General features: G+C 43.4%; 1 protein-coding gene across 2 annotated transcripts in view; it reads left to right on the plus strand.

Moving 5' to 3' along the window:
• TRIM33 (tripartite motif containing 33) overlaps positions 1–25,241 on the plus strand; it is a 695,715-nt gene that overhangs the window by 16,194 nt on the left and 654,280 nt on the right. For both annotated transcript variants that reach the window (XM_085652097.1, XM_085652090.1), the window contains exons 2-5: positions 556–672; positions 4,957–5,106; positions 15,456–15,588; positions 24,983–25,099. In XM_085652097.1, coding sequence (XP_085508223.1) covers positions 556–672; positions 4,957–5,106; positions 15,456–15,588; positions 24,983–25,099 — 517 coding nt within the window. The remainder of the gene's footprint in view (positions 1–555; positions 673–4,956; positions 5,107–15,455; positions 15,589–24,982; positions 25,100–25,241) is intronic.

The raw sequence follows: 25,241 nt of genomic DNA on the forward strand, positions 1-25,241 counted from the left end.
GGGTCGATGTTAGTGCGTGATGGACACTTCCCCAATACCCAAGTGCTGTTGCTGATTGCGTGTTTAACATGTCCTTAGCACTCAGCAGTTTAAATATTGATTACCTTCTACATAATTATGGATTTCTTTTTATAATTTTCACATTTAAGCATTTTTAGAAACCTTTAATGTAAAATACTCTTGAAAATTGAAGACAAAACTTTAACTCTGTGTTTACTCATATGTATAGACCAACATGTACATGTGAATATATATATATATATATATATATATATATATATATATATATATATATATATATATATAGAAGAGAGAGAGAGAGAGAAACCTAAATATGCACATACAAACATAGATGCATAATCTTACCTCCTAATTTATCAAGCACAGTATAATGGATTTCGATGCTTGCGAAGAAAAAGTAACATGTCAATTTCATAAAACCTGAAATTAATTTATTGGGAATCGCCGGTTTATTGCACCATTTTTCTGTTTATTTCCTTGTTTAAGGAAACTGCAAAACTTTTTTTTCCTTTCACTTTTCTTGTATTTTCATAGTTGGCGTAATCAGATGTCCAATATGCCGCCAAGAATGCCGACAAATAGACCTGGTGGATAACTATTTTGTAAAAGATACATCTGAATCGCCAAGCAGCTCCGATGAGAAATCCGAACAGTACAAGGAGACCTTCTTTGTTTGGTCTTTGTTTTGATTATTAAATAATGCATAGACATTCAACGTTGTCAAGTTACTCTTTGTGCAATATTCCCACGGCTACTACCTTTTTATTTTTTCTTACTATTTAACATTTTAATTCACTCAAGTTGAATTTCTTGCAATGTTATCTTAAACATCAATGAAAACCGTGTGATTCAGACAGCGGATTTTGTGCATTTGTATGTAAAGTAGACTGGGGAATATAGGGTGCAAAATTACCTAGCAAAAGTGAAAAAAGTTTTAATTGAGGTGGTTAGTTATGCATATCAATTCTCTCTTACTCCACTCAGCAACATAAACAAGCTAAGATAAAAAAGCAACTAGCCATAAAGGACACTTTCTCAGAAGCACATGAAATTGGATCCTAAACAGTAACCAGTTAGTCCATAACAGACCATATCTAAAAGCCTTGAGTACTCCCATATCATCTGTTCTGCATGAAAACATTTGAAGACCAAATCCAGGTCTCACTCTTGTTCCTGGCCCGATAGTAATGCAGGGCGAGAAAGAATACTACAGCAGTATCTCAGAATAGTTAATCTGCATAGTTAAAGTCACTGTTCTCATTATACAAGTCAGCACATTTGAAGCTTCGAGGCATATAGTTTTTCTTAATCTGTATCTTTCAGGGGCAAGAGGGTTAACCGGCAGCAGCCTTCAGATGAGGTGGGATGAGCGTGGCCTCTGTCCTTAATAGAATTGACACTTAAATTCACATTAGCTAGGTAATTGTGCATCCTTTGTCAGAATGAAACATTGTTATAAGCTTCTTGCCTAGCCCATCAAACCCACCAAGCTTTCGATGGGATGATATTTCCATAGAAGGTTTCTTTAGAATAATCAAAAGTTGTCTAGTTTCCCACAGGTCGGACATCCTCAGTCGTAAGTTCATAGGCTATTCACTTCTGTACCACACACAACATAGGGTGTTCCAAAACGCTGGGTAGGAAATGTGTTGTACTTCAAGCCACGATGTAGGCAAAACTTTCCGGGAAAATCACCCTACCTTCCATTTCCAGTACTTGAACATCCTTCACTTGTTCTAGAGTATATTAAACATGGCAGCTTTGAAAGCTGTTGCAAGAGCAGTACTTTCTTCTAGACCATGCCAGACAACACTGTAGGACTTAATTTATGTCCATGTATTTGAGTATTTGGGATTGATGAGAACCGAGAGATATAAGTTCCCGCATAAGCCTGTGAACGCGTGGGTGTTCTCCAACTCGGAAATTACATATTGCCTTGTGTCCCAATGAAATAGTTGTCCTTAATGCATAGATAGTTCTCTTACCTGAACCATAATGTGCCATTTTTTTTACTTAAAATTCAGCATGTGGACAGCTATTTTCCAGGCATCAGTATTAACCGCATCTTCCATGGAGATCTGGACCACTGCTCCACAATCCTAGGATAGACTGCCACCACCCCCTTTGGAATTTTCTGCACCAACAATTGGAAGGAAAGTTTTAGAATTAAGTAGTGAGTTAGGAGTTCCAGATATTGCGGCAGAATATCACTAATGTTCGTATCAGTTGAAAGCCAGAGTCCAGACCTCCGCAGTAAAGTAATCAAATCACGGTGCTTTCTGCCTCCTGACTATGGCATTTATTCTCATAATTGTATTGAAGGGCTGGAACACATAGAAGATCTTTGATCCCTGGCACTGAAGGAACACATCTACTCTTGTTGCTGCTAGATCTGGCTTCCAGCTGAAATGCTCAGGGAATCTTGTGTTCAGCATGGGTGCGAACAGATCCGCTTCTCACAGACTCCACTTTGCCATTAGGGCCCTGAATAACACTGGGCCAAGTCTCCATGTGCTGGAGCCCCTCCCGTGCCTGGACTGCCAATCTACTACCAGGGTTTGATGGCCTAGAAGGTATTCTACTGTTCATGCAACCTGGTTTTACAGTCAGTAGTACCAGTAATCCTTTGACAACTGTCAAGCCCTCAGATTGGGTCTTTTCCCTCCGATCATTTAGCTCTTTCACTGCAGAGGCCTAATCAGTTTTTAATAGGACATATCAGTAGACCGTGTCTTTGGCTATGTACTTGACCATCAAAAGATCTAGGCAGGTTTTGTGAGGACCGTTGACCTTCTGTAGCACACGTGCCTCATTGGGTGCCCCAGCCCAAATTTCTGCCATCCAGCTCTGTCACCCGATCCGGTGTTGAACCAAAACCGCCCTTCTCTTCCAGAGTTCCTCATGGTCAGATTCCACTTGGTCTCTGCCCTGGCCAAAAATCGCAGGTTCAGAGCACACGACTCTCCTCCTCATTGAGATGCGTTAAGTCTCTGGAGGGTTTCTTTAGTGTCCCTCCTGGATTGATGAGACCAACAGGCTTAACTCTTACTGGGTGTGTCAATTTCATCTTCAGTATTGGGGCTTTCTTCAACCTTTTGTTGCATCATCATTATCTTCCTCTGGGGTAGCTTCAGGGTTACCTCTATGAAATTCACCGTAATCTCCAAAAATGTCATTCTCTGTGGTGTATCAATTCTAAATTTTCAATATTTGTGACAAATCTCAGATATTGTGGAAGATGCACTGTCTTCTGTAGGGTGAGTGAGTGAGCACTGGAGCACCCGCTAGCCCTACAGGAATTGGAGAAACCTGCAATGAGAGGAAAAGATGGGGACCACTAAGTAGGAGTCCTTGAGGTCGAATCTTGCTATCCTTATTGAAGTGACCGCAAACCAACTACTTGTTGAGCTCTCAGAGCTTGATGACGGGGCAAAAGCTTTTGTACTTCTTCGTCAAAAAGATGTTGCTTAGAAAACCTTGCTGATAAGTAGGTAAGGCCTGCCTGTTGCGCCCTTATCCTTTAGTGTTGATACCGCTCTATATTTCTTATGTTCTGAGATATTGAGGGAGAGAGACCAGGCCTTAACTGTCAGAGTGCAATCAAACCCTGTAACCACTGGATGCACCCATCTGTCCTCTGTGAGAATGCCACAAGTGTGGGAAAGTTCTACCAGCTTAGTCTCTACACTTGTGTGGAAAGAAAGTATAGACCATGGCTGAATAATCTTCAGGTGCCTTGACTGTGCCTTTGAAGCCTCCATGTAAACCCCATACCCTTGTTTGCTTATCAAGAGGTGAAGAAGCCACCAGATCATATCTCATTTTGTCACATCTCTAGTATAGTTGTCACTCAACATATATACATCTTGATGCTGTAACCAGTAATTTTCCTTTGTGTGTACTGCCTATAAAGCAGCGGCCCTTTGTACAGAATCAACAATTCCTCAACCACCATATTCCTCCCAGGAGTATAAATCTCTGGTATCTTGGTGGACAATTGTTCCACAACGGGCCACATTTTAAATGACCTGTCATGGTCTGGATAGTCCCAGGCAATGTTGTACACTTATCTCTGAAATACCTGTATCTGAAGTTTGAATGTGCAAAATGTTTGGGGTAGAAAGTTCCTGAGTAGGGTGAGGGTTCATACCTTGTACATTTCCTAAGTCCCAGTTGTAAACTACATCCTTTTTGGAGGCACTGAAAACTGGTAGTTGTCGCATCCCTTTCGTTTTCTTCTGCTTTTGTTAGTAAGGCAGTTAGGAGCCAAACAAACATGCCATAGAATCTCTAACCTGTAGGTGATAGCACACAAAAGCACTTCACACAAACCAGTATTGGTATTTAACAGTAGTTACATGTATTAATATAAATTATTATAATACAGATTGTAAGAATGATTACCATACTTAACAAGTTAGTGAACAAAATGGGTAACTGCGAGAACGCTAAAGACATACAACTCATTTCATTATACATCCTTAATCTGTTAGTAGACCCTTACCCATGTATTGGTTAGCTTATTTACAGCTTTAATATACTAGAATGTTTTATGCAGAGTAATGAGAAGCCCCCTGACTTGATGCCTGAAGTCTGAGTTCTATCTTTAATCATCCCTTTAGCAAACGGTCCAACTGCCTTGGCTAGCCCCAGTCATTGGTTTCTGTTATTCCTTTTCCATATACTGTGGTCCAGTACCGTAACTTATTCCACCCACCCCAACTCCCTGCTGCTCTATTGTTCTCCTCAAAACTGTCTTAATGTACTAATCATTGTTGACCAAGTGGAAAAACATCATAACCCACTTGAGTCTGTCCCAACTAAATAATGGCTCTTCCCAACTCTCATTTGCAATGATCAACATTTCACACTGCACACATGATATCTTGTATCAAGTTGCAAATATATGATGAGCTAAATATTGTTTTTCTTTTTAGGTGTGTACTAGCTGTGAAGATAATGCCAGCGCAATTGGCTTTTGTGTGGAATGTGGGGAGTGGCTGTGTAAAACATGCATAGAAGCTCACCAGAGAGTAAAATTTACTAAGGATCACATGATCAAGAAAAAAGAGGATTTTTCTACGGGTGAGTGCTTTGCTAAAGAAATAAAACAATGTGATTTGAGATGAATTTGTCATCCATGCTTCACTTTTAGCATTTACTTAGACTACGCTTTAAAAATGTATATATCAAAGCATCTCTTCAGAGCTACCGCGCTCTTGATAATGATCAAATCTTATTCTCGACAGAATAAAGCACATGTGTATGTATACACACCAAAGTAGCGCATATGATCACCTTTCCAAAACACTGAAAACCTAGAAAGAAGGAGGCACACCAATCCTGCCACACGGTGAATCACTCTTTTTAGGTCTCGCTGACCCAAAGGCTCGAAGAGACATTTTATATGTGGGATTTTCAAAGTGCTACCCACACTCTTTTGGCTGGCCTAAACCTTGAGTGCACGATCACATGCACGTGCACAGCTGCTCCCACTCCCCCCTCCCTGCTCTATAGCTTCCTTTCACTTTAGCCGCTCTGCTCCTTCCATTCCCCCCCTCCCTTCTCACCCAGCCCTTTTGATGCTCTGCTCGATTCGCTGCTCTAGGAGTGACCTATAGAAAGGGGCCATCTGTTTGTAATTAAAGTCGCCACGCGCTCTTGTTTATATTGCTCTACTCTCACTCCCCTGCCTCTCTCACCCTCGTTTTCCGAAGCCAGGGCGCATTTCATTTGGAAATAAATTCCCTTTATTGAAAGAGAAAGCACTTGGAAATTGAACCCTTACAAAACACGCTTATGCCGAGTTAAATTTTTTTTATTTGCAGCTCGGTCGCTTTTAGTTTAGCGGTGGTGCTTGTTGTTCCTGTTTCGGACCACGTTTCTGGAAACATTTGAACGGTTTAAGCTGAAGATATTTTTGTGAAATTCTTCAAAGATGCAGCAGTGAAACCGATCCGTACACACAGTGGCATACAGTAAGAAGTTGATGTCACAGAATGACTTGGTCACACTCTTACAACTCCAGGAGATGATATTGTCACATTCTGCACCCCTCCCAGAGAAACCTTTATTATCGTTAACACAAGAGACGTGCAGGTCTTCAGACGTGAAACCCTCCTGCAGCTGCGAGGCGCTGCACGGAATACAGGCACACTTTTAATGTGCGCTCCCTTCAACCAGAGGACCTGGGGGTGACTAAGCTGGTGTCCTCGCTCCGTTAAGGAGATCCATGCATGTTTTTTGTAAAAATCTTTCTGTTGAATTTCAAGTCAGGTCATTTAAACACAAATGAATCATACAGTTGTTGCCAGTATAAACGCAAGATCATTTTATAGTAAGCTATAAAAATAATTCTACACGGTGATTAATATAATTCAGCCCACATGTACAGAACTTTGCTCCATGTTTTAACTAATGCTACTGATCTATTTAAAGAATTGTGTACTTTTTAAATACAACTGCAATAAAAAAAATACGAGTTAATAGCATGGCAAGTAGTCGGCTCGGAATGGTATTTTGCACTTTATATTGCTGCACCATTCCAAAATGGCCTCAAATCGTATCTAAATGAGGCGTCTAGATGCAGCATGATGTGATGGCCATCAGGGAACAGTTGAATAATGAAATACATGATGATTTCAAGGTGGCCGCCACCTACCAACATTGCCTTTCCCAATGCCTGGCTGGTAGTTATGTAAGCATTGGCAAACCCAATACTCAAAAGTGGCGGGCAGCCAGCTTTGTCGTGTTCAGGCTCCAATGGATGGGGGATAGGCAGGGAATAGACCGTGACACAACAGATCGCAACACAGTTCTGGGGAGTGTGCAAGTGATAGCAGGGAGCAACTGGAAGTGAACAGCAAGGAGTTGGGAATAGGTGAGGCAACACGGTGATGGAGACTAACAGGGCCAGCTCTGGGGCGGTGCGGTTGGTGCCACCGCACCAGGTACTGACTTCAGTGTGGGGGTCAAGGGGGCACCATGTTTGCACGTTTATTATGGTTTTAAAGCACCTGCTGCCACGTTCCTTGACTCCAGCAATTTCCAGGCAACAATAAAACTGTCAAGATAACTCTAGTAATAAATGTTCTTCATGTAGAGAGATCAAAGTTTTGTCTAGTTGAGGTTTTGACTCACTGTAAGGTAGCACAGAGGGTTAATATGTCTGCTGCAGACAAAGTGTGCCAAGCACAACACAAACTGCATATAATGTAAATTGCTCAGTGGTTACTACTTTTAAAACGAGACATCCTTTTGTTACTTGGAATTTAGAAGTTAAAATCCGAATATAGAACAGTGAGCTATTAACTTTGATCAAAGAACTGCATGCACACTGCAAAGAATAGATTAGTGCATAGATTAATGTTGCAAAAAAGGTTAATTTGGGTAGAACTCGATTCTTATTATCAAACAGAACCCCCCAATATGGTGTTTCTTTTTAAATTCTTAGGGGCATATTTTCAACTGGCAGCGATAATTATCGCTGACCTTGTATACCGCATTTGTTTCTATCGCTGGAATATTTCGCCAGGCTAGCGTTGCATTAACAACGCTTACCGCCATGGCGATGTATATTCCAGCAATAGCGCCCTTTTCCATGGAACATTGCTGGTTTTCCAGCAATGTTCCATGTAAAACGGCGATATGCTTGATGATACGACCCTGTGGTAATATCACATGAATCCACCTCCCATGTTGGGTATGCCTTAGTCAGGAATTTAACAGACGTTAAATTCCTGCGTTAAGGCATACTTAGCGCGATTAAAATAGTCGCTTCCCCGCATTGTAAATATTGCAAAGCTGCCTTCGCGATATTTACCCATGTTGTTTCCACAGACACGCCTACTTTGCATCTCATTAGCGATGCGAAGTTAGGCGTGCTGGAAACGGGAGCAAAATCAGCAAAACACACAATAGCATGTCTTTGCTGATAAGGCGCTAAAATTATCACCGCTTTTTGGCCGTAAACGGCCACAAAAGCGGCGATAATTTGTTATCGCCGCATTCTTAATATGCCCCTTAGTTTGTGCTTCTCTAGACCAAGCACTCTTAAACTATACTGCTTACCAGTATGGATGACGTCACTCCCAAACCTTGTAGTCCACTGGCTTATGTAACATTTCCTATACACTCATCTACTAACATATGATTGATTGCATCCCACATACGTTACACAGAGACAAAGTGCTCAGACACCCTACACTGGTATGGGTGGCGCTATATAACTAACTTAAATGCGTCAGAGAGAGTGTGGTTATGGAGGCTTGAGGGGCACTGTTAAAGGGTGGCGGTGAGGGAATCCGTAGTGGTGGTCATTGGGGGCGCTAACGAACATTGTCACACCGGGCATCACCAGCTCTAAATAGATTTAAAAAAACAAGCATTTGCAATGCAATAGGCCTCGCAGTTGTGAGAGTTTGAGCTATTGGCATTGTAAATGGCAATGCCTTTTATTTACGTGTTGAATTTTAAAACATAAATAAAGGCATTGTCATTTAAAATGCCAATAGCTTAAACTCTCGCAAATGCGAGACCTATTGCATTGCAAATGCTTGTTTTCTTTTACAAAGGTGCAAGTATGGCCGACGCGTTTCAGCAACAGCATTTTACAGGAGAGGGGGGGGGGTGTGTGTGTGTGTGTGTGTGCGCCCCCCCCGCCCCCCGTGGCGCCTGAGCCAACTATAACCTACGCCCCTGCGATGCCCGGCTTGAACTCGCATATTACATTACACATGACCTGGTCAGTGATTTAACAGTTGCCTTCTCAGATTACATCCAGGGGGCTTTTTTTTTTTTTTTCTTCTTTCAACAAGCGCAGGCATTATGCCACAACATTTTAAAAAATATGCTTTTTAGCACTGGCGGGGTCCTTCTGGGACATCTTTAACACCAATGCTAAGGGGCCAGGGTATTCCTACTCTGCCCTTTTATCTTTTTAGGTCTCGCCTAGGCAGCGCTTGCGTTATTTCTTCCAGACATGCTGTATTCAGGATATGGACATTGAGCTCCGCCTATCTTTCCAATTGGCTCTTCTTCCTGTCCTTTGTAAATGGTGGCTTTTGATTTGTCAATAGGCTTAGTAGTCCCTGCTTAGTACCACCCTCTCACCTGTTACCTACCATTAGGACAGCCACTCTTACATGTGTCCTTTCTCTGTAGCTTTCATTGGCACTTCAGGGGAACCTAGTTACTTAACGTCTTTCTGAAGCAGGCACCACATGCTGTTGAGGTTGCCTCATTTATATCCAGTCAGACATAGCACTGCCTCTTTTAAGCAGTGATTTAACTGGCGTCCACAACCCCCCTCCCTTTTCTTATTTGCGACTCACAGCACAATTTATTCATTTTTTTGTTTACTTTCTTTTAGGCCGTGGCGGCATTGCAAACTCTTTGCCACTCCCTCCCGTCTTCAGCATGACACCCGCTTTATGGACATAGTGTTAACATTTTTATTTGCGTTTCTTTTATTTTTTGTATGCCTGCTGCCGCTTCAAACTTTTTGTTTAAGATCGGCGTGTCGGCCGCCGCGCTTCATCTTAAATCATGGCAGCAGCATCCGGAGGTACAACTGCTTTCTTTTGTTCTGCCCGGTTCCACACTACCGTCTTCCCGGCTTAGTGCGGCTACAAATCGTGGACAGGTCTAGCCTGGTGCAAGAGTTAAATTTCAGTCTCCTGAGTAGGATAAGTTGATGTTTAGCCCCTTCAGGAAGTCTTGTCCGTACCTGTGGCACAGAAACACTTCTTCTAAACTAAGGCGCAGCGGTGAACAGCGTTTTATTTGCAGAATTCAAACTTTGGTAAGCTCAATCAAATTGTTTATTATTCAAAAATTGCTTACAACTAACTAGTATTCTTTGCTTTACTAAAATAAGTGTGGTACAAATACTTGACATATTACCTCGTAATTAAGCCTTACTGCTCTGGGCCAAATTATATATAAATAAGTAAAAATGCATTCAGCTATATCCTCAATACCATTCTGAAAATCTAGTGCATTCTGTTGTGTTAGAAACAAGATTGTACGGGCACATTATGGAGCCACAGATAATGCCCTGCCTTTTATTTGCTGCTGCACACTACAGCCAAAGCATATTGTCTTGTGTTTTCGAATGTGTATTTTATCGGAGAGGGCGGCATTTTATTAAAAATACACACTCTGCAAGTTGGCTTGCAAATGAAGATTAATATTTGGTTTTATCTGTTTTTATCAGCGCATTTAGATGAATTCAGAAATGTAATCATGTTTGTGCTACCTTGCATACCACATTTCAGGCACACATGGCTTTCCTTGTCTTCCCGCCTGCATTTTCTAAATAAAACGTGCCCTTGTATTACACGTACTGACTGCAAGGGGTGAGCCCACTAAGTGAACCTTTCTAAAAGAAAATAAATATTTAATTTAACTGTTCAAAGTGGTGCTTTTGCGCGCAGTATTAGAATTGCAGAGAGCTTCCACGCTTTGGTTGCGAACAAATTACTTGAATATTAAACAATTTATGTGAACACCAGAGTAAATTTCCTTCTCATTCATGTCTGATTTGGGAACAAGTTGTAAAAAATGTGCAGCAGAGCATCATCAATGGTGCCACCTGCTTATCTGGACACTTACATGGTTTATTTTTTGTTCAGCTTTCTTAAAAACTACTGTGAAAGCTTTTTAGTCACTTTTCTCTGCTTTACTGTAATAGGTCTGGCACAAATATTCAACATATTACCTTGTAATTAAGCCTTACATATAAATAAATAACAGTACAGCTATCTCCACAATAAACTTTAAAACAAAAATACCTCTTGTGTTAGAAATAAGATTGCACTGGCACATTATGGACTAAACGATCTGGTCTTCTCCTGAGGTGGTCTTCCCTAGTAGAAACTCTTAGCTACATGCTGCATTCTTTGGACCCTTCACCTCTCAGTATATGCAATATTACTAAAGGTAGGGGGGGGGGGGTTGAGGGAGGAGCTGCAGAAGAAAGCGTATGTTTTTTTTCACCCTGCAAATGGCACATAGCCTATTTTGCTATTTTTTTGTGCTTTCAACCTACTTCCAGTTAGTGTTAGAAATGGGTATAAAAGCAAAAATGGATCCTTGCAAGCTATACATTTCAGACAAGATGACAAAATTCCAAATTCAGCGAGGGGTCATTTGTGTAGATCCTTCAAGGTTTATTTTTATTTTTATAGAAACTGTTAAAAATAAGAAAAATTGAAAATGAGTTGAAAAAAACTGCCATTTGTGCCAATGTTTTCACCTGTAACTTCTTCTAAGAATGACAGATTTTTGAAAGCAATATACTGTTGCATCCCCTGGACACTTCTGGTTTTGGGGATTTATGGGACTTATAGGTTCACCAAGAACCTGAGGAACCCAGAGCCAATAACTGAGCAGCGTCTTCCAATGGTTTTTCATTATGTACAGGGTATATAGCAATTCATTTGGTAACTTATAGAGTGAAAAATAGGTATCGGACACCTATGCTTTTCTGAAATGGAATCAAAATATAGTGTTTAGAAACAGTAGCTATTTGCACATCTCTGAAATTGTGGGTACCCATACCAGCATGTGAATTATAGGACACTTTTCAAAGTGACTTTTTTACACATTCTTACATTTAGAAGGCCAAGATGCATAGAAAGTTAATAGGTAATAACAGTTGCTCTACAATTCTGTGTTCCCCGAAGTCTCCCGATACTTGTGTGGGTAGGCCTAGTGCCTGAGACAGGAAATGGGTCAAAACACAACATGGACACACCACATTTTTACAGTGAAAACTGACCCTTTTTTTCCCCCCCAAAGTGCCTAGCTGTGCATTTTGAACCCTAGCTCTGCCGGCACCTAGGGAAACCTAGCAAACCTATACATTTTTGAAAACTAGACACCCAGGGGAATCCAGGAGGGGGTGACTAGTGTGGCTCTCACCAGGTTCTGTTACCCAGAATCCGTTGCAAACCTCAAACTTTGCTGAAAAAAATAAAGTTTTTCTCAAATAGCTGTGTGGGAAAGTAGTGCGAACACCGGGCTGACACTAATTTCCTAGTACCCGCGACAGGCAAGGGCCCAAAACCTATTGAGGAGACTTCAAAATTACCTATCACAAAACAATCTGGTTTTGCAGGGGGGGTACCTGGGTGTTTGGCCCCGAGCTCGGCGGCTATCTAGAGAAACCTACTAAACCCACACATTTCTGAAAACTAATCACCCGGTGGAGTCCAGGGAGGTATGGCTGGTCTGGATCCCCCAACGTTTTTCTACCCAGAATCCCCTGCAAACCTTAAATTTAGCTAAAAAAACACTCATTTTCCACATATTTTTGTGTAGTATCATCGTGCCGGCACAAATGTCCTACCACGCAGCGTTCTCCTTAGTCTCCATAGTAAAATGATACAATAGAGGAATCTCTACCTGTTTACACACGGAAATTATAGACTTCTCCTGTCCTACTCTCGGACCCTTGAACAGGACCAAAGACTCCTCAATAGCTATTTCTTTCCTTGTAGTATAGATATCTGAAAATCGATCTACAAAGTGATCAAGAACAGGCTGAATCTTAAAAAGGTCAGAGTCAGGGTGATCTTGTGACAACGCCGAAGCATTATCAACAAAATGCAGTTTCCAAAGCACAAGTAAATATCGATCACAACTCATAATTGCAGGAAATATGTCCGTTGCCATCAATGGACTGGTAGACCAATATGAAGCCATGGACGGCTTCCTTATCAAGCCCATCAAAAAAGTAAAACCCGAAAACTTCTTCATCTCATCCAGATTTGTGGGAGTCCACCAGGTAGCTTTAGAGTGGGGCGTAGGTCTGTCACTGATGTCCCTCAAATACTGTTCTGTTCAACAATCTCAGGCAAAAATACATGATCCATAAACCACTGAAAAAACTGTATAGGCAAAACATTTTCACAATTCACTCTACACCCTGCATCACCACTAAAGGCAGGCCACACCGGCTGCACCATGTTTGGATCCACCCAGAATCCAGCACTTCCAATGGGAAGCCTTGCAGCCCCGGCCTCTTGCTGCACCATTGACACATGTATCCTCCTCTAAAACAGGCACTTCATCCGCACTGAGAGTAGCTTCATCATCAGATGATTCCTCGTGGACCAAGAACTCACTGCTAGAATCTTGCACTTCCTCCTCTTCCTCAGACGCACTGTCAGTCTCATTATCATGGTCAGAGGAAGATTCAAAAAGCATACCAACCACTAACATAGGTAGCTTGTCAAACAAGTCAACAACAACAAACACTTTGTAGAATAAGTAATAAACAATGTGGCTTTATCACAAAGACCTATATACTCAAACTATACTACTCGTCAGAAGCAGATGGACTCACCACCACCTACTCTGCACAGACACAGCAAGAAAAAACAATGTCCACTAGAAAATAAAATTACACGAGCACGTAAAGAATTTCAAGATCAAAACACAAACTAAATATGCTGCTGGTATGACACCACTTCCAACAAATGCACTCATGTTTGCCGATATTACTAATTTGGAGTAAACACAACAAAAAAAATTTTTCTTACCAAATAAATGCAACTACGCAAAACTGCAGATCAACCACTGCTGAAACTGCAAACCAGAACAAAAAGCTTTGCACTTGAATAAAAAGGAGAAATAAAACATTGCAATCACATATGTAAATAATGAACCAGTCCACACACAATCTATCAGCCAAGCTGGGGGGTAGGTGCGCCTAAAAGCACAGGGCCGATCTGGCCCCAAGGGGTGCAGAAACAGCTAAAATATTCAACCCTTAAAAGGGGATTGGCCCTTGTCCAAGGTGCCGCTCCCCATCTTTTAAAAAATCCCTTGTGTCTAAAGGCTTCTGCCCCCCTTGGGAACAGATGGGCCTGAACATATATGGCCTAGCTGCCCCCAAGAGGGGCAGAAACGGCCACAATATTCACCCACATAAAGGGGAGCGACCCTTGCCCAAGAGGCCGCTCCCCACAAACATTTATATATAAAAAAAAATAACCCTGTTGGCCTAGGCGGCCATCTAAAATATTTTGGGCCTACCTGCCCCCTGGGGCGCAGAAACGGCCACATAAAATGACCCTCAAAGTGTAGCGACCCATGCCCAAGGGGCCGCTCCCCACAAACATATAAAAAGAAATCCCTGGTGGCCTAGTAGGCCATCTGAAATAATTTTGGGTCGATTTGCCCCTCCAGGGGGGCAGAAACAGCCACACAAAATGCCCCTCAAAGAGGAGTGACCCTTGCCCAAGGGTCTGCTCCCCACCTGCAATATATATATATATATATATATATATATATATATATATATATATATATCCAACTTTGCTCAGCAAATGAGGCCGCACACACTGCAGGTGAGGAACATCCTTTATTTAAATGCAAACAGGCAGCTTCCGATCCCGTCGTAACATCCCTGGCCTGACGCGTTTCAGAGTCTTTTACCTCTTCCTCAGAGGCAATCACTCGCATTCGTTACGTTACGTGCAATACTGACGGTTCCCTGCGTGCTTTAAATACCTTTTATTGGCCTCCGGTGTGCCATTGGTTTTCAAAGTATTTCCCATTGCACGCTGGTTCTCGTAGTTCAATGCTGCACAATTTAAAACCCTCCAGTGGGTCCAATTGCGCTGATCCTTTTAGGGATACTTTTTTTCAGCCCTCCATTGAGCCCCCAGATCGGACTTTGCCTGCTTTAATATTTAACCTGCTGTGCCATTCACAAGAAGAAAGTTCCACCTTGTATGCATCCATAATGAGTCCCGGATGGCGCGATCCCTCTACGGCCTGAAGCCGCCGTATATAATACATCACCAACTTTGCTCAGCATATATATATAATATATACGGGGGTGGGGTGCAGCGGGAGGGCTTCCTCTGTCCTCTCTGGTGGGGGCAGCATGAAAGGTGGCTCACAGGGGAGCGCCAGTGCTTCCCCGTGGGTAGGTGCTAGGGAGCCGTCCTGAGCATACGCCCACCGTGTCTCAGGACGGCTCCAATGGGTTAGCATGCATAGCATGTGAATATGCAAATAATATGACCTATGGTGTGCTTTCAGTTCAGCCTTGATTTCTTTCTTGTGTCCACTACTACTGCCTATTGATGGGTAAACAAATGAGGAGTGATGCAATTAAAAGTGTGTTCACACGGAGCATGGGAAGGCCACCAATATTTCTTTAACAGCTTTAAGTGAAGCTTTGGTGATTGGCTCTCTAATTTCTGATAACTTTGCACTGTTTCCATTGGGAGAAAATGCATATTTTTTAGTACTAGTTATAGATTTGTAGATGAGTAACACATTCTCTGCTGATACTGTTGTTGAATGGAAAGAATTTCAACATTATTTGTTTCTTCTGTATTATACAGAACAGTACTTCATAGATATTAGTAAATGTAATGTTTGAAATGTCTTAAAAATCTAATTGCTTTTAACAGAGTCTGTGGGTACGTCAGGTGCCCGCCCAGTGTTTTGTCCAGTACACAAACAAGAACAGTTAAAGCTTTTCTGTGAAACATGTGATCGACTCACATGCAGAGACTGTCAGTTACAAGAGCACAAGGAACACAGGTAGGAATAACTTTTAAAATTTTAAATTGTATATTTTCTTAGGGATATTGTGTAGGGCCAGTTGTTACCCCTGTCCAGGTGTTTGAATTTCATAAGTTGTATAACATGATGGGTGGAGATTGTGGGTTTGGATATAGTAGGCCTTGGATAGGCTCTCCTTAATTTCATGTACAAAAGTAGGAAAAAGTTCTAGATCGAAGCCACCTTTTTTGAAAAGTTATTATTGACCAGAGATTTAAATCCAGGATAAACCCTGGCCTCTAATGTGCTGTAATTTCTTATATAACATTTACTCCGTCCTTGGCACTACTTTCCTGCTGAGGTCTGTCTAGCTCTTGAAGAAGAGGGATAAGATTTAGAAATCTCTCCACTAGTGAGGTTGGTTAAAAGTGCACAGGGACAGTTTTTATGCATAACCATTGGTACTTGGGGTCGCGGTTACAGCTATTTAGAGCTCCTTTGCCCTAGGGTGAGGCTGTGGTGAAGACCACCCCTTTGAAGCCCTGTAACATTGCTCAGGCTTAGCCTGGGGGGGTTGAGGGGGGGGTTTGGTTTACCTTTTGACGATACATTTATGTACTGAAGACCAAAGCATATTGCAGTTCATGTGCTCTTTGAGAAAGCCTTGTTCTGATGGATACTGCTTTCTTCTAATTTAATTTAATGGCTATTGAGAATTAATTGACATACAATAGCAAAAAAAAAAAAGGAAATACAAAAAAAATCGGAGTAAATAACGCTAAACCATCAATTTCACTTATGGCAGTCAATTGAGGGGTGCGTCCTTTACTGACACTAAATTCACTTTGCTTAAATGTGATCAAATAACACACCTTTTTGTAAATGGCAAAATAACATGGCAGATATACATTGTCTAACTGTATAAAAGCAAAAACCATCATGATAACCTGACTAAACTTGAAAAGTCATATAACTGATAAGAATTTGGGGACGTTCACAACCTTATTGGGTAATCCAAAAAGTGAACAGCCATGCAAAATATATAGGTAACTGTAAAGTTGAGTTGGAAGAACCAATTAAAAATATTACATGTAAGCCAGAGCCTGTTAGCATCTGTGACAAACTGTGTGTTAGAATAAGAACTATTCAGGTCTTTAGTCCAGAGGGGTGATTTGCATAAACGTGTCTAGGGTACTTCAGTTTGGGAGCTTAAGGGATGACTCAGGAGAGCATCTTGAGAGCTATGTGTACTACTTATATACATTACCCATGCCCGCCAGATATGATGACAGATTTTCATTCTGTAATTATGTCCTTAACAGCTATAGTTAGAAGATTAAGTATTGCGGCGTCATTGTCATTCATATTCAGCGTGATCGTGGAGCATAAAACACCCAAAACAGATTATGAGAAATTAAATGCAATCGTCCTCTTGAATAGTTTAGAGAGCTGGACCGCAGCTTTGCCTCAGAATAATTTAATATGTATGCACCTGAAAAACATGTGTTCCAGTGTCCAGGGGAATAGTACAGTTCCAACATGGTTGTTTTCTAGCAAGCAGCAGTTTATACAATTTGTCAGGAGTCCAGTGCAATAGGTGCATAGTAAAGAACTAAGATTGTGTGAGTAAGGGTATCATTTTATTATGAAGAGCCTTGATGCAGATAGTATTACATTATTCTTCAGAAGGGGGAATCTAAGTTTCAGTGATCAAAGTATTTAGCCCACTTTCGTTTTAAATCCGGTAAAGTTTTGGACTTCTAAGTGATGCTAGCTTTATATATGGTCAACCATGCACGCTGGCACATGAGGGCGCTCCAGTGGTGCCTCTGAAGGCAGTGGTATCAGCACAAAGGAGATCTCAGGGAGTCTGTGAGGATCTCCAGAGAAGCTGCGGCGGATCTGTCTTGGTGGTGCGTGGAGGGCAATCTTTCTCAAGGAAAGCCCTCCATCTACCTCCATCGGTGGCCACAGTAATAACAGATGCTTCCACTTTAGGGTGGGGTGCTCATCTGGGGGATCTGGAGATCAAGGGTCTTTGGTCTCCAGCGGAAAGGTTGCTTCACATCAACCTTCTGGAATTGCGGGCGATACATTTGGCGCTCAAGGCCTTCATCCCTTCCCTTCTCGGTCAGTCGGTTCAAGTCCTGACGGACAACACTGCCGCGATGTGGTATGTCGACAAGCCGGGAGGAGTGGGGTTCTCATTGTCTCTGCGTCTCTGGTCCTTGGGCTCAGGATCATCAGATTTGTCTGATGGCAAATCATCTGGCCGGGGTTCTCAACGTACGTGCAGACAGTCTGTCGGCAGTTCTCCGCAGACCACGAGTGGAGGCTTCATCCGGAGGTGGTTTGTCAAGTCTTTCGGATGTGGGTAACTCCTCGTTTGGACCTGTTTGCCACTCACGAACGCTCACTGCCTGTCATTCTCCAGTCTCCAGTATCCGATGCAGGGAGCTTTGGGGGACGCGTTTCAGTTGAGATGGGACTCTCATCTCCTTTACGCGTTTCCTGCCATACCCTTGATTCCTCGGGTTCTGAGGAAGATTCGCCAAGACCTGGCCCAAGTCATATTGATCGCCCCAGATTGGCCAAGAAGGGTGTGGTATACAGATCTTCTCCACCTCTCCTCGTGCCCTGCGGTCCGTCTCCCTTTGAGGGCAGACCTCCTCTAGCAGTCGGAGGGGCAGGTTCTACACCCCCACCTCCAGAGCTTACACCTTCATGCCTGGAGATTGAACGGGGCAACCTGAATTCTTTTTCTCTCCTGCCTGACGTGGTAGACGTAATTTTGTCTGCCAGACGTCATTCCACCAAATCTATCTATTCTTATAGGTGGTCTAAATTTGTGCTCTGGTGTGGGGAGAAGTCAATTGATCCTTTGAGGGCTCGTTTATCTGACATTCGTCAGTTTGCCCTTTCTCTTGCTCAGCAAGGTTTTGCTGTAGCCACTGTAAAGGGATATCTTTCAGCCTTGCCGGCATTCCTGTGTTTTCCGGATCAACCATCATTGTTTAAATCTCCTATTGTTTTACGGTTTTTGAAAGGCCTTACAAACAAGTTTCCTCTTACTCCTTTTATTGTGCCTCAATGGGACTTAAATCTTGTCTTAACTTATCTGATGGGTTCTCCCTTCGAGCCCTTGCACAAGAGTCCCTTGAGACTGTTGTCTTTCAGGACGGTTTTTCTCATTGCGATCACCTCGGCAAGAAGGGTAAGTGAGCTTCAAGCTCTGAGTTCAAAACGCCTGTTCTTGACCATTCATGCTGAAAGAATGGTACGCAGGACCAGGGCTGCTTTTCTGCCTAAAGTGGTAACTCCCTTCCATCTGGGGCAGTCCATTACCCTCCCTACCTTCTATCCTCCCCCTCACCCTTCCAAGGAGGAGGAGAGACTTCACCGCTTGGACCCTAAGAGGGCGGTGAGCTTCTACCTTGACAGGACATAAGACTTTCGAGTTGACGACCAGCTCTTCGTGGGCTTTGTTGGCTGCAGGAAAGGCAGAGCGGTGCACAAGCGCACCCTTTCCAGATGGATTGTCTTGTGCATCAAGATATGCTACTCTTTGACCGGTAAGGAACCTCCAGAGGGTTTAAGGGCTCATTCTACTAGAGCGAAGTCTTCCACTTCTGCTTTGTCTAGAGGTATTCCTGTGGAGGACATTTGTAGGGCTGCAACTTGGGCCTCCCTTCACACTATCGCAAAGCATTACTGCTTGGATTCCGAGGTGAGGAGGGACGGACATTTTGCTTGTTCCGTCCTTCAGGACTTTCTGGTATAAAAGGGTGGACACCTCCTCCGGGAGTGGGACTGCTGTGGAAATCTTTTCACAAGGTGAGGAATCCACTGGCAGATGTATCCATCAGAAGAACAAGTTACTTACCTTCGGTAACGCTTTTTCTGGTGGATACAGTATCTGCCTGTGGATTCCTCACTGACCCACCCGCCTCCCCGTTGTCCACCCTTGTATACCTAGAATTTTAATGATGGTGTTTCAAAATGTATTTGTTACTGTCAAAGGCATTGTGTTTCTTTTGCCTTCCTTTTTATTCTCCACACTGTTTTGATTTCTATATTATGTACTGTGTATAAATTACTGTCAGTCCGTCCGTGTGCCTCGAAGGCACGGAAAAAAGGGCGGAACTGACGTCATCACGCCGACTAGGTCTTCTTATGGAGCCGGTGAAGTCAGCGGAGTCGCGAGCGGAGCCGTGTCTCTGTGACGTCGTCTTCGACCTCATCGGCGTGGACTGCTACAAAAGTTTCCGAATGTTGCTGGCGCAGGGGATATTCACAAGGTGAGGAATCCACAGGCAGATACTGTATCCACCGGAAAAAGCGTTACCGAAGGTAAGTAACTTGTTCTTCTCAGAATGAGATGCTTTAGTTAAATACTTTGCAATAGGCAATTGACTTTTGCAGATAATAGTTAGTTTTGTTGCAATAGGCAACACAATTTCAAACACAATAATACATTGAGCTCAATGGGAATTTTAAGTTATGTGTACTTGATTTCTTTCAGGATTACTTTTCTAACTCCAGGACTGGGTCCTAGATTCAGTCCTGGGACAGTTCTTGGAAAAGAGTAAATTCGTTTTGGTTACTATGGTGATTTTTAATCAATATTTTGCTATTTTAAAAGTTGACACTTAGAAACTTTTTGCTAATCAAATTACCAATGTTACCCTATGGAAGGAAATTCACTTCGCAGGTAAGTGGGGTTATGGTTACTTCTTCTAGGTCAGTGTTGGATCCTAGATCCAGTACTAGTGTACCACCTGTAAGCAGTTGAGAAACTGCGTTTAAGTTACAGGTGAGTTTTAGGGAATATTTATAAGTTTGCAAAATCGACACTTAGTAGAAATTTCATAGAAAAACAGTCAAAGGTTTCCTATGGGAGAAAATTCAAGTTACGGGTAAAGTATGTTCTCGTTACTTTTGTAATCCAGTGCTGGGCTCCTAAGCTCAGTACTGGGGCATCTATCTAAAACAGGTAAGTAATTACGTTTTCACAGTTGGTACGATTTTTAAAGAATATTTGTAGTTTGCCAAAATCGACAGAAGAAATTTCACAGAAAAACAGTCAATGGTTTCCTATGGGAAAACATTGAGTTAGTGGTAAGTACGGTTGTAAGTACTTTCAGGGTCAGTGCTGGGCACCAAGATCCAGCACTGGGATCTCTCCTAATAGCAGGTGAGTATTTCCGTTTTCGTTACTGGGTTGATTTTAGGTGAATATTTTAAAGTTTAGAAACTCCACACTTAGATGAAATTTCAGAAGAAGCCAGTCAATGTTACCCTATGGAAGAAAAGTGAGTTATCGGCTTTTGTGTAAGTACTCGACTGGCAGAGTTAAGGTTCTGGGCATAAACTCAGCATAGGAGTCTCCCAGGGTCAGGTAAGTACAGTTGTTACACCCTCAGCGGCACAGGAGCAGCCGGGTGCAGAGTGAGTTAGGCCCAATGTTATCCTATGGGAGGCAGAGGGGCCTTGGTTGGTGGCTGCTGTCTAGCAGGCCACGCTACTGTGGGAGCTGAGCTCCTGGTCACTTGCTCAGGGCAAATGGGGACGTATGTAGGAGTAGAAGTTGCACTGCCAGGGCCACTCGGGCGGTTGGGTGCAGGGTGCTTTTGAGCCTTCGGGCGCTCAATGGATTTCAATGGGAAAGCCCAAGGACGAACAAAGGCTGCAAACTCTGGGACGAAGATTCTTCAGGTGCCACCACCACTTCAAAAGGTAAGTTGGGTAGTTGGAGGATAGGTAGGTACTCAGGAGTCGGGCACAGGGGGCCGCAGGGCGCCGGGTGCAGGGGTGCCTTTTGATGTCGGGAAATCTTACCCTCTGTTGATCGCGGTTGGGGTGGTCCCTGGTTCTGAGGCTGCAGGCGTCGTCAGGAGCATTGAGGTGGGACCTTGGGTGCCGGATTCGGGGTCACAGTCGCTGGGGGGGATGTCCTCGGGGGTCTATGTCCACTCCGGCACAGACTAGGCTTGGCGGATGCAGTGTGTGCAGGGTTCGCGGTTCCGGGCTGATGTCAGGGGTTAGAAACTTGCTTTGAGCAGAGCCACTGCTCATGGGAGTCCCAGGTGCTCAGTCACAAGGTAGCCAGGTCCTCTGGGGTTTGTGAGGGTGCAGGCCGCAGGAGGTGCCGGGATTTAGCAGGAGCAGGTTCAAGGGTCGACAGGCCGGTAGGGCTGGGGCCAAAGCAGTTGGTGTCTTCCTCTTCTTAGCAGCTGCACGGCAGGTCTTCTTTCTTCTTGTTCTTCTTTGCTAGTTTAGAATCTGGACTCGGAGGAAGGAAGGTTCAGGTTGCCCCTATATACTAGATTTAGGGGTGTTACAGGTAGGTAAAGGGCAGGGACCAGTGGGTCACTGCCCTGGGGTGGGTACACCCCCTATCCTGCCACTCTCCTGTGGGAGGAGGGCAGTAGCCTAGTCCTGATTGGGCAGGGCTTCCCATCTTCAAGATGGCGAGAGCCTGGAGATGTGCTTCACCTCGCCTCTCCCACCTGAAGGGTGGGGTTGGCAGTGGCTGGCCCGTCCCCTGTCCTTACTTGGGGTTTCCGGCCAGTCTGCCTGCCAGAGTGGGGGTCAGAACCGGTGGGGGCCAGTTGCGGAGTACAGCAAGTGGCCTGGAGAAGCTCACAAAGGCGGCATGCCTTTGAAGCTTCCCCCTGCCCATCCTGGGGGAGGAGACGTAGCACCTCGTCCAGGATGTGCATTGTTGCAGACCCAGGAGAGCGGGGGCTCTCCACCCAGGGCTCCAGCAACATGTCTGCTGTGTGGCAGCCTCTCAGACAAGACGCGGATTGTAGGTTAGGTTTCAGGGGGCATCTCTAAGATGCCCTCTGTAGTGGTTTGTACATTAAACCCGCACTGATGCCGGTGTGGGATTTAATGTGCTGAGAAGTTTGATACCAAACTTCTCAGTCTTCAGTGTTGCCATTATGGTGCTGTGGAGTTCATGTTTGACGAGCTCCCAGCGCCATATACTCTTAAATGGTAGCACTGCACTTACAGTCCCCAGGAATGAACCTGGGTACTGTAGGGGCACAGGGTTCATGCTCCTGTGCCCACACCACTGGCATAGGGCACCCAGCTAGAGGGGTGGCTGGTGTATGCCAGGGCAGTGTAGATTGTGGGCATGGCACACAGGGATGTGTGCCATGTCGACACTTTGTTTTGTCTTGTACGCAGGCACTCAGCCTGCAAGGGCAGTGTGTTTGTGTTAGGGTACAGGGCCTCTAAGGGTGGCACAATAAGTGCTGTAGCCCTTAGAGGCCTTCCCTGGTCACAAGGCCCTGGGTACCTAGGGTACCATTTACCAGGGGCTGACATGTGGCCCGCGTTTGCCAATTTGGGTTTTAGGTTTTAGGGAAGGAACATAGGTCCTGGGCACCTGATTGGCAGGAGCCCAGAGCACACTCGGTCAAAGTACAGTCAGCAATTCAGCAAAAAGTGGGGGCATGCAAGAAAGATGGCACTTTCTCACAGCACTATACCACAAAAGAGAGTAAGGTATCATCTTTTACCTCTGCCTACCTTTGGGTATCCACTGAACTCTGTGCACACTATACCTTACTTTGGTATCGTATATACAGAGCCAACGTCCTACAGTCTGACCCACATGTGTCCAGCAAAACCTGTTTGATGCCTCAGTGGGACCTGATTTTAGTACTCCTGTTTTTGATGTATACTCCATTTGAACAGGTGCACAGCCACCCTCTAATGGTTAACTCTGAAGACAGTTTTCCTCATAACGATTACATCCGCTCGTCAATTAAGTGAGTTACACGCATTATCTGTCCAGGAACTTTATACTATATTTTTTATCAGACTTGTGCTGAGGACGAAGGCAACGTTTTTCCCAAAAGTTGTGATGCCGTTCATATCGTGCAATCTCTGCCGATGTTCTTTGCTTCACCTCACCCATCCGAGGAGGAGGGACTCCATCGTTTGGACTGCAAGAGAGCACTGAGTTTTTATCTTGATCGCACGAAGGACTACCAAGTCTTTGTAGGGTTCTCTGAGACAATGAAGGGCAAAACAGTGCAAAAGTGGATCATTTCTACATGCATTGTGCTTCACTTAAAGATCTGCTATACACTGGCCAAGAACAGCCTCCGGACGTTCATTGGCCTCATTACACCAAAGCTAAGGCTGCCTCCACTGCGCTAGCATGTTGGTCACTTGTCTTTGACATCCGTCAGGCTATTTGGTGTCTATCCGCAGAGTAAGTGATCAGCAGTTAGAAGTATCCATCGGAATAGTAAATTGCTGGCCTTCGGTAACGCTCTTTCTGGTGGATAATTTATCTAACTACAGATTCTTTACTGATCCTCCCACCTCCCTGTTCTGTGGAAAAGGCCAGGGGTCTCCAGCCTTTTCTCTAATTGAAGCCACTTCTGTTTAATTGAAAATCTTCCCTAGCTACTACTATTATTAGTGGTGTAACAGTGACCGCATCAAACAGGAATACCTTAGTGGACACCATAATCAAGACTACCCACAGTGATCCCCACAAAGAATTGGGCATGGTTGCTGCCAGCATTTGTAAGAAAAGCTGTATCAACATAGGTAATACATAACGGTCATATCTGCAATGCCACTGCCACAGAGTTATTAATATGAGTAAGGAGTCTCCCCAAAGCTGCATGATTTTCACCCGAATATGAACTTTGAAAATAATTTTGGAAATTCAACCCTTTTTCCAAACATCCGCTTTTGTGTTCTGACAAACACATTTTCGTCTTGATTACACACTATTTAATTTTTGGTATACATAATTTAACCTAGCAAATGTTTCTGATTTAGTAGATTGGCGCACCCAGGAGAGCTACTTTCAGGTTGCTGGAGAGCTACCAGTAGCTACCCATTGGAGAAGCCTGGAATAGACTTTTCTCCATCTGAATGGTTCCCGTTTGAGATCTGCACACTGTTGAACCCTATTCACACAAGGCTCTGCTTATGACGGTGCGAACAGATATCCGCAAGAAGCTGACTTCTAATCGCTGGGGTGGGGTTTGTGTGTGACTCTGTGTCATTTTAGGGACAGGACAGACCTGACAAGGAGCCACTCAACACCACGTAACGACGATGCTTGTAATCGCTGAGAAGCAAATCTGATCTAGTCTGGGGACAGTCACAAGGAGAATAATCTGAGTTGAAATACAGTACACCAGAAAGTGTTCTTTAAGTTTTTTCTTTATTTCAGTTGCTGAAATAAATTAGCTGCTTTCTGTTTTACCAACATCACTGTTTCCAACAGGATGAATGCACATCTGTATAATAATCAGAATGTTAACCTTTATTGTTATGCTAAAACTATCTGTTTTAATGTTTGTGTGTGCGCACACATATGTGGATGCATCTCACAGAAATAAATGAAAACAATGATGCAGTGACTGAATACACTTTATATTTTGCTTTAAAGGTATCAGTTTTTGGAAGAAGCGTTTCAGAATCAAAAAGGTGCTATTGAAAGTTTGTTAGCCAAACTCCTTGAAAAGAAGAATTATGTACATTTTGCTGCTACTCAGGTTCAAAATAGGTATGTATATGAACAATTTTGTGATAACATTTGTGCAATTGGAAGGGCCTATTCTGTAGTAATTCAGATGTAAAATGTCTCGTCTTTTGTGTATGTGAAAATTTCACAATGTTAGCCAACTTAAAGTATTTGTAGTAGATCA

This window comes from Triturus cristatus, chromosome 1_1 (genome assembly GCF_964204655.1).
Source record: "Triturus cristatus chromosome 1_1, aTriCri1.1, whole genome shotgun sequence".
Lineage (NCBI taxonomy): Eukaryota > Metazoa > Chordata > Amphibia > Caudata > Salamandridae > Triturus > Triturus cristatus.